This window comes from Sinocyclocheilus rhinocerous, unplaced genomic scaffold (genome assembly GCF_001515625.1).
Source record: "Sinocyclocheilus rhinocerous isolate Xijiao unplaced genomic scaffold, SAMN03320098_v1.1 scaffold2920, whole genome shotgun sequence".
Lineage (NCBI taxonomy): Eukaryota > Metazoa > Chordata > Actinopteri > Cypriniformes > Cyprinidae > Sinocyclocheilus > Sinocyclocheilus rhinocerous.
In genome coordinates, this window is record NW_015638996.1 from 38,920 (window position 1) to 49,667 (window position 10,748).

Here is a 10,748-nt window from a genome sequence, read left to right on the forward strand (position 1 = left end):
ACAGACGTTCCTCTCGTTGATAGCAGAGGAGCAGATCCAGCAAGCTTGATGGGGCGACGCGGAATAAAATGTTTTTCAGGAGTCACGGCATAGAGGCGGCGCAACTATAACGACATGTGAATAATCCCGCCCACTCTAAAGCAGTACTGAACTGCAGTGGAAACGCGAACCGAGTCGAGCCGTGCCGTGTCGTACCACACAGTGGAAAAGCGCCAAAACACGATCATCAGACGTAAAACAGCATCAAAACTGTGTAAAGTTGATGCAATGTCGACCAATGAAGAGGTAATAATGACTGTCAAGCTTTGGGGTGTTGATTGATTCTATCTACATTTTGATTATCGTTCTGAATCCAATTCATAGTCTTTTTTTCAGCTTTTTGTTCAAAATGTTGTTTATTTCTTTTTTTTTTATTTATGAAACTTATCCACATTCAAGTGTTTAAAAAACAGAATGCATGAAGCTAGAATAAAATGTTTTTGTTTACAAGCAGATACCCTGTTCTTTTGGTGTTTTGTATGTTCAGATATTCATATAACAAAATATATACAAATTAGTACCTAAATAGGGACATAGTAGTATACTTAAAGTATGATGTAAAGTTCACTTAAAGAAAACTTATGAGTATACTTGCAGTATAAATCTACCAAACTAGTAGTTTACTGAGACTATACTTCAAAGCGTACTAAAAATGCTACTACAAGTATTTAATGAGAAAACTATCAGTATAAGTTAATTTTTAGTATAGTTGCAGTACAAGCTAAAATATTGTTGTAAACTAGTTGTGTACTTAAAGTTTACTACTGTTATACTTAAAAGTATACTTTTATATACTAGAAAGTGGGCCAATTTAGTCCCAAGGAGTATTGAAATAGTACACTTACAAGTATACTACTAGTACACTGATATTTGTATACTTGCTACATAAAGTATACTTAAAAATATACTTGAACTTTTCTTAAGTATACTTAAAAAAATAAACTTGAAGTATACTACTTTTTGGTAAGGGTAGGGCCCCCTTTTTTCTCTAAGATTATTTGATTTTAGTTTTAGTTTTTGATTTTGGCCAGCGGATTTGAAAACATGAATGTTTCTTTCCTTTAATGTGGTGCGCTGTCTCCCTTTCTACGTAACATCCAGTAAGTCAAATCATGTAACTTGACTGTCAGATACAGTCTCCTGCTGTTCTTGCTTGATACAAAAAAAAAAAAAAAATTATTCACACTGTTTCCCAAGCGCTTTCCGTGTGCGCGATACGAGACGGAGTGAAACACGTACACATCTACACTGTAAAAAATAAGTGTAATTTTAACTGTAAAATTTTGTAAAAACGCTCAGGAAAAAAACTGTTAATAGGTTAACAGTAAGTTCCCGTACCATATACAGGGAAAAACTGTAAAATATCTAACCAGACATTTCATGTAATTTTACAGTAAAATGCTGTTAATTTTACAGTTTTTAGAAGTAAAAATAACAAATCAATGTATAATTTACAGTCAAAAACTGTAAACTGATATTCCCAGAATTCCCTGCATGACACTACACATTTGAAAGTATTTTGTTTAAATAATCATGGTTTTTTTTAAGTTTTTGTTATTAGTTATGTATATTTGGGCTTTATGTTACATCTTCTGTCGTTTAATGAAAGTTTAATGCATTATTTAAGTATCATGTGTGTTACCATGATGGTGTTTTGTGTTTGCATGAATGACTCTGTGCACCTTCTATATATTAGTATATACTTCTGCTTGTGGCGAAGCTACTTGTGATGAGCTTTGATTCTTCATGTGGCTTTCTCTTTTACCACCTGCATTATTATGGTGGTTGTCAGTATGTTAAAGGTACAAAACAGATTTTAATAGCAGTGTGCATTGTTGAATTTACTGGTTTACATTCAAATTTTCTTGTTTGTAAATTACAGTTTTATACTGTAAAATTACAGTTTTTGGCCGTAAATGTTTTACAGTTTTTCTGTATTTTTTACAAAATTATTCTGGCAACCACAGCTGCCAAAATTATTTTGTAAAAACTACAGAATTTTTTTTACAGTGAAGTTTTTTGACATTCGAGTCACATCTAATCTGTAAGATTGGGTCACAGAAACGTCTGCGTGCTTCATTTCTCCTGAATTTCTGTCTCCACAAATTCTGTTAAAGGACACTAAGAGCAAAGCCAAATTTAGACCAATTATATCTTGATCCAAGAATGGAATGCGTTAGGCGACTAACAAAATTAGATTTTACATTCCACTCCCAAGTTTCTTTTTCATAATGCAAAACTGCTTTTAGGGGGCCGACCCATTTCTTTCCGCGACTGCACTAAGAGAGGCTTATTTGTTAATTTCGAGACTTGAAAGACCAATTTATCTTCTAGGATCATCATGTTTCTTTCAGAGCATCTCACAAGTTCATGCATGCTCTCAAAGCTTATGCGCCTTGAGTTTGACTCTGTCATCCCTGCATGAAGTGTTTGGAGCCCATGGACTCCAAATGATTTCATAAAATTCTGGAATGTTCAACCTTTTTTAATTGGTGGATTTTGCAGTGAGGATCTGGAACTTTTGCAATCTGGTATAATTGGAAGGTTGTTATTGCTGTAGCTTCAATAAAACAGAATCATCAAATTATTCTTTATCATTTTGTCACAGAATTTATTCCACAGAATTCTTTTTTAAGATAAAAATATGTTTTATTTAATAAATTGTATTTCATGTTTTTGAAAGAAGTCTCTAATGCTCACTAAGGCTACATTTATTTGATCAAAATACAGTAAAACAGCAATTTTGTGAAATTTTACTAAAATTTAAGTTTTTTTTTTATTATTTGAATATATTTTAAAATTCATTCAGTGTCATTACTCCTTCCTTCTAATTCCTTCTAATGTGTTGATTTGGCACTCAAGAAACATTTTTTTTTATTATTATCAATATTGAAAACAGTATTTTTGTGGAAGCAAAAAGTTATTTTTAAAAAAAAGTTTTTTACAGGATTATTTGTTTAATAGAAAGTTGAAAACAACAGCATTTATTTGAAATTGAAATATTTTGTAACAGTATAAATGTCTTTACTGTCTTTACTGTCTTTACTCAATTTAATGCATACTTGTTGAATGAAAGTATTAATTTCATGAAAAAAAAACATACTGACCTAAAACTTTTGAACAGTAGTAAATATTTGCCACCAAAATATCTTCAGATGTTACTGCATGCAAAATTATTAGTTAGTTGTATTTATTTAGAAGAAAAATGCACGTGTCCTCTATGGGTGAGAGTGTATATATATATATATAGCATGCATATGTTGGGAGAGGTGCTTTTACAGAACTGCATGTCTTTTCCTCGAACACACATGGAATGTAGTCTATCCAGTAGCCTACAGTAGTTCACGTGAACAGGCTTCTATAAGTAATACAGGGCCTCTTCCAACCCCTCAGTACTGTAGAACTGACAGCACCAGCCTGTCTAGGTCTCTTTCTGTGCTGGACGCCCTCCTGAGCTCCACGTTTCCACCAGAAGATATGAAGAAAGCAATATGTATGTGCTTCTTTTGTACCAATTGTGTGGATTGTGTGTGTCTAGAACTTTATTAATGCAGCATTTTTGTCTTTTGGATGTAACAAAAAAAGGGTTTGATCAATGGGTTTGTGTATGAATTACTTTTTTGACCTTTGTTCTTAATGCATTTAATTTTTTTTAGATGGCAAGGACTGCTAAATATGGTGATCCCTTGTGAGGGACCCCTCTCCTAAAATATAAGAGCGCCTATATATTCTCATGTATACTGTATGCAGAACCATTTATACTGTTTGAGAAATAGTACGCTTAAAGGGATTGATACCCAGAAATGAAAAGGATGTCATTATTTACTCAGCCTCATGTTGTTCCAAATCTGTATGAGTTTCTTTCTTCTGCTGAAAACAAAAGAGGATATTTGCTATAGTTGCAGGTAGTCATTGACTTAAGAAAAATACTGTCAATGGCTACCAGCAACTGTTCGGTTACCAACATTCTTCAAAATGTCTTCAAAATGTTCATTTTGGGCTAACTGTCTATCCCTCTAATCATGATATTATAAAGACAACATGCTGTTTGCCAAATTAAATAATTGGCTTATTGTCTTTGTACTTATTGCAAAAGAAATGAAGTTATGTGAAAAAGAATTAGTTTGTCTTAAAGTCAGCATCATAACTTTGACATTATGGTAGTGACTTTTGAACGGACTTTGTTTGCTTCAAATCCAGAAAATGCATCCAAAAAGTTTTTCATTTAAAGTTTGTCCCCTAAAGCAGATTTCAAATTCTGTTACACGTGTTTCATATCTTCTGCTTCTTGTTTTGAACCCTGTGACTTATGGAAAAACTCCCTTTTTTTCCCTTTTCACTGTTCCTGTACATTCAAGAAGATTTAGCCTGCAAGAGCTGCATAGTCAGCATTTTCCAGGACAAACTTTTTTTCCTTTTTAACCTAATTCTAAAATATAGCTGCAGTGCAAAGCATGTGATATTGTTTACGTTGTTGTCTGTTGAGTGTGCATTCCTGTGGCTTTCAACCATATGTGTGATTCATGCGGGTCATATTTTCTTCCACCCATGGTTTTGAGTTATCATTTTTACTGTCTAATATCCTCACTGCTGCATTAATAGGAACTAGTGCGATTCCTTTCATCAGTTCTATTTTATTGGCAAAGTACATGTTTAACTTTTTCTGTCTCCTCCATGTTGCCACGATATTAAGGTGTTCTGGGTGCTTGCCAGAATATTGCTGTGCAGTTTCTAAGGTGTTCTGAGTTGTTGCTAGGTGTTTGCTTACTAGTCTCTTTAAAAATGATTGGAATTTTAAAGATTAAAGACCTCACTGTAAAAAATAAGTGTAATTTTAATTGTAAAATTTTGTAAAAACGCTACGGAAAAAAACTGTTAATAGGTTAACAGTTAGTTCCCGTACTATATACAGGGAAAAACTGTAAAATATCTAACCAGACATTTCATGTAATTTTACAGTAAAATGCTGTTAATTTTACAGTTTTTAGAAGTAAAAATAACAAATCAATGTATAATTTACAGTCAAAAACTGTAAACTGATATTCCCAGAATTCCCTGCATGACACTCCACATTTGAAAGTATTTTGTTTAAATAATCATGTTTTTTTAATAGTTTTTGTTATTAGTTATGTATATTTGGGCTTTATGTTACATCTTCTGTTGTTTAATGGAAGTTTAATGCATTATTTAAGTATCATGTGTGTTACCATGATGGTGTTTTGTGTTTGCATGAATGACTCTGTGCACCTTCTATATATTAGTATATATTTCTGCTTGTGGCGAAGCTACTTGTGATGAGCTTTGATTCTTCATGTGGCTTTCTCTTTTACCACCTGCATTATTATGGTGGTTGTCAATATGTTAAAGGTACAAAACAGATTTTAATAGCAGTGTGCATTGTTGAATTTACTGGTTTACATTCAAATTTTCTTGTTTGTAAATTACAGTTTTATACTGTAAAATTTACAGTTTTTGGCCGTAAATTTGTTTACAGTTTTTCTGTATTTTTTACAAAATTATTCTGGCAACCACAGCTGCCAAAATGATTTTGTAAAAACTACAGAATTTTTTTTACAGTGTAGACTACTTTGCGCTTTGTATTTGTCAAAATGTCCGTCTTGGTGAGTTTTCACTAAACACAGTCAGTTATGTCTTTAGTGAAAATAAACAGTTTGAAAAGTAATTGAATGCTAGTCAGTGCATTCAGCATCCAACTGTATAAACCTGCTGCTGTCTGTCATCCTCTGTTAATCACACAACAAAAGAAAATGAGAAAATGATTCACTGCTCTTTTCACTGAATATTGTTCATAACATGTTATGAATCAATGTATGTTTAATTTATATGGTGAGGTCTATGCAGTGCTTTATTTTTTACATTTGATTACTTAAATCAATTTATGTATAGTAGGCTATTATAAGATAAAGTGTTTAATTGTTAAAATAGTTTTTTTATGAACGCACAGGCAAAGTTTTGCTTAGGGCCGCCAGAAGTCTAGGATCGGCGCTATGACCAGGCTGGATGACCAACTAAATCCAGCCAACCAGTTTAGGCTGGTTTTAGCTGTTTTTTTTTCAGCAGTTACAAGTTTGGCAACGCAATGGGGAGTTAACAGTGCAAAAGCAGTGGAGCAGGCTTTCATAACCACAGGTAAAATGTGGTGCTTAGGGATGTAATGATGCACCGCGAGCCGGTTGAACATTGATACAAATATGTGTCGATTCAAATCGGTTGAGATGTTAAACGAATCACGATACAGTTGTGGGTATAAGTTTATATGAAAGTATCTCTGAGGGGAACTGAGTGTCTTTAGAAAAATTTAGATTATATTTTCTTTTCATGTCTCTGTGTAATGCATATTGAGAGCGCAGCGCTGCTTTGTTTACATCGGTAACCAAGGAAATGCAGTATCTGCTGTTCCATAAGCACCTCCTGCTGTCAGAGAGTGGATCTGCATCTCATTCAGCCCGTCTGATGTTTTTGTCTCGTTCAAATGTTTTATGTAGCATAATTTCATGAATTTAACGTCAGACCAATCTGTTTTTGTTTCAAATTTCAAAATTATACAATCTAATTTAGATTAAAAACTGCTCATGCAACATGTATGCAGAATCTTTGTTTGGATCATGATTAAAATCCATTGGTTGCCTCTAACAGAATGGAAAGAGCACAGGCAAAGCCTTAATTTGTTTATATGAAGAGATGTATTTTATTTGTGTTGTTTATTTATTTGATTTGGGGTTTGTTTTAAAATTTATAAAATAAAAGGACAAATCTCATTTTGTTAAAAAAACAAATAGTGAGAAAATGTAATTGTGAAATCAGTATCATGAATCGTATCGAATCATGAGTTGAGTGAATCGTTACATCCCTAGTGGTTGCTAAATTAAACATAGCATTACCCGGTGTTAGAAGCAGGGTTAGGCTTTCAAGAATACATAAACAGGAGATTGATCCAGACCAAATGATTGCCATATTGGGGGTTTATTTGTGAACCATCCTTTAATAGGTATGAATGTCAGTCTATCTCTTTATCTATGGTTCTTGCAAAGAGATTGATTCTTCAGAAGTGTAAGCTGGACTCGGCTCCAACATTTGATGTGCGCCTTGGTGAGTTGGTGAACATTATACAGATAGTGAACCTATATTAGACCACCTGGTAAAATGGTCACTTCATACTGGTCTTGTACTTCTAATATTTTTGTAATTTTCATTTTAATTAATTTATTTTTGAGCTATTTTTCTGTATATATTCAAAATGTAATCACTGTGATCTTTTGATCTGACTGACCCTTTAATATAGCACATATTTACCTCTGACAATTCATGCATTATGATTATTTTTTTTCTTCCTATTTTTGTGTATTCGACTGTATGGTACCGCTTTTGTTATTTTAGAACCGTGTTTGTTGACCAAGTGTAAACTATATAACAAAACTAAATAAAGTAAAAAAAGCAGGATTTAGAATGACAATAACCCAGGGTTAAGCACCGAGTGAAAAGCAGATTATAGGTGCTTGTGGACACAAAGTACAGGAACACAATGATTGACAATGACTGACATCTACAGCCACACAGTAGGTGCATAAGGGACATAGGATGTGACTTTCTGCATTCCACTGTACTGCTTTCCATTGCTATGTTCCATGTCTTTTGCAGTGTTTAAATAAGTTCCATATTTTGTTCCCCTCATCACTCTCGCTGTAGGCTAAATAATGATCTGAGCAGTCTGTAAAAGTGATTTGATTTTTGTGTCAGATGCATGTAAAATATTACTTAAGCATACAAAGAGAACGGGCAAATGAAACCATGAGATCATGCTATACATACACAGTCTGCGGGTGAAGTTAAAAGATGTTAAAATAAAAAAAAAAAGTGCTCTTTACTTAATTACGCCTTTTGAAGATTGAAAATCTCTAATCTAGCATATACTAACAGACGTATTAAAGTAAGGCTGAAGTATGTACCTTCACTTCAGAACTGGAAATGCCACCTATATTTAAAAAATGCAGCAAGCTCATTCTGAATATTCTGCTTACTGAAGTCACTGCAGTATGTTTTATTTATGAAATGCCTTTCCCAAGCTGAAGGTCACTGGTTGATTAACAACTGATTAAATTATGAAACTGGCTTATGTTTTTAATCAGTCATGTAAATGCTTTTCTTTATACCTCTGTGGTAACTCTCATCATGTCACTCTCTCTGGTGTAGTTGAGTTTCCCCAGCGCTGCACATTTGATCTCATACTCAGTTTCTTCTCTCAGATCAGTCAGAGTAACTGTGTCTTGATCCTTCAGCACAGCTTCAGATCTCCAGACTGTGTCTTGCTTCACTTTATACAGTAATCTGAGCTCCACTGCAGCAGGACATGATGGAGGAACCACCTTCAGAACCACACTCTGACCTTTGAGCTCTTCAGTAACCGGACAGACTGGTTTGGACGGAGGAGTGAAGCACACAGCTTCTTCACATTCATGTTCATACAGCAGAATGCAGGAACCAGGATTATACACCATTTCCTTTGAGGACACAATAAATCTGGCTGGTTTACGGTCTTTTGAATCAATTAGGTTCTTAAATATCTCCAAGTTTCTCCTCATGGTCTTTTGGATCTCAGCAGTGAGCCAAGACTTTTGCTTTGAATCAGGGCCCTTCTCATCAGTTTCTCCTTGTGTTGAAGGACTCAGATAAGAAGTCTGCTGAAGAAGCAGCACATCTGAGCAGTCCAGTGATGTGAATGTGTAACTCACCAGATTCCCGACCTCCAGATCCATCAAGATGGCGTCTATGTTGACTTCCACCTGTGCACCAAAATCCTTCAGCTGTCTGAGGAGTATTTTAATGATCTCAGACTCTCTTTCTCTCTCTTTCAGCCATTCTGCAAGATCTCTTCCTCTGAATGGAGATTCATCATGTTCTTGTAGAAGATCAGTCAGGTCAGTTTCCTTCATCGCGTCTCCACGGATGTTTGGCAGCAGAGAGCCGAGTTTCTTCACCAGTCTCAACTTGTAGCTGTAGCAGTTTTGCTTCATTTGCAGTATTTTATCATGAAATGCAGCAACAGTCAGAGCGGGAGAGTCTTCTAGAAGATCACTGCATTTCATCTCAGCTGTATTTAAACTCTCAATCACTGATTCAGTGTCTATGATCAGATCCATGCTGATGTCTTTATGAAGTTTTGAAGCTCTTGAGTGAAGTTTGTCCAGAGGATAAAGCCAAACTCTCAGAGGAACCGCCAACTCTTGGTTTTCTTTCAGCAGTTTTGGAAGATCAGCAAAAACCTTCAATGCGTCTTCAAAAGAGGTCGGGTTAGACGGCAGCTGGAAGTCGCCATAAAATGTGCATGTGAAGTTTTTGACTGCAGTTTTCTGATTCTCATTCACACTAATTTCAGCATTTGCACCTACAGAAGCAATGCCTTGTAGTTTCTCAAGAGCCACTTTTACTTCTCCTTTTACTGTTTTTTTGTCCTCATCTGAGGAAACTTCTCTGTCAAATACAAAACATGCATCTGCTCCATAAAGTATTGCTGTCACTACATGTGTGCCTATATCATTGTCATCAGCAGCAATACTTCCAGAAGACAAATGGTTTGTGATCAGTTCTTCAAATCGGCTTGTTGAATGATAATGTAGCGTCAGTCTCTGCTGTTTGAAAGACGTCTTGGTGTCTTTGAGATACTTTGCTGCTCCACTAACATGGATGAGATCACCTAAAAAACTCAGTTTCAATTCACCGCCAATATTTAGTAATCTGGATTTGTCCTTAATGGAGTCTGAAGCTGTGACATTGAAATCAGTATTAATTTGAGGACGAGAGCAAATATTCTGCTGCAGCTGCTCTTTATTCCAAAGTCTGACCCCTGTAACAGGACAAATATGAATTTATTACAGTCACATCTCAAATCTGACACAAATTCTGATGTTTAGGCCGATGAAAGTGAAAAACGTCATGTTTGTTTGCTTTTGTTTATGATTCATTTGTCTAGAATGTTATTTATAAAGGCCAGGAAAACTACAGGCATGTAACTAAAAACCACCTGGTATTAAAGCATCTTTTCTGCAGTCATACAGCATGCCCAGCTGGAAGGGTCTCCCAAGAGCTGCTGCTTCAATCACATTTAGTCCCACTGAATCCATGCTAAAGACAACCATCAGAAGAGAGAAAAATATTTATATGATTTTATAGAAATGTACTGTATATAAATCTTCTAAAAACATGGTAATATTGTAATATGCATGAATCTGCAAACAAGTTTTAAACTCAGCTAACAGAAAAACGAACCAAATTAATTTTTGGTTCCCAGAAAATTCTCAGAATGTCCTTTTCACATTACTCTTAACTCTGGTTTATAATTCAGAAATCGTTTCATATTCCTTCGGTGTAGATTATTTTTAGGCTGTAAAAAATAAAACCTACAGGATCCACAGCAGCCTTCTTCGTGTATTTTTATTCTGTGTCCACTTCAGTAACACTTTACAGTAAGGTTTACATTAGTTAACTACTGTCACAAGTTCAGCCTCTGTGGCTCCCTCCGATCACCACCAGAGGGAACCATCACCGGAGTACTAACCGATCCTTTCGGACTTCAATTCCCACAATGCCCCATGCCTGAGACTAATCACCTGCACAGGTGTTTCCCATTGCCCGGCCTATTTAAAGGGGTCATATGTAGCGAATCAGCTCATGGGGAAATATGAATAATTAAT

General features: G+C 35.0%; 1 protein-coding gene across 1 annotated transcript; it reads right to left on the minus strand.

The window, feature by feature from the left end:
* Positions 1–8,204: 8,204 nt before the first annotated feature.
* On the minus strand, positions 8,205–10,178 carry LOC107750951 (stonustoxin subunit beta-like). Its single transcript, XM_016566532.1, has 2 exons — positions 10,079–10,178; positions 8,205–9,901 (listed from the first exon to the last, which is right to left on the minus strand). Exons 1-2 carry the CDS (start codon positions 10,176–10,178, stop codon positions 8,205–8,207), a joined length of 1,797 nt encoding a protein of 598 aa, XP_016422018.1.
* Positions 10,179–10,748: the final 570 nt, after the last annotated feature.

Coding starts and splice junctions, on each gene's coding strand:
- LOC107750951 (XM_016566532.1), bottom strand. CDS start 10,178: ATGGATTCAGTGGGACTAAATGTGATTGAAGCAGCAGCTCTTGGGAGA. Junction 9,902..10,078: donor AAAAGATGCTTTAATACCAG/GTGGTTTTTAGT, acceptor GTCCTGTTACAG/GGGTCAGACTTTGGAATAAA.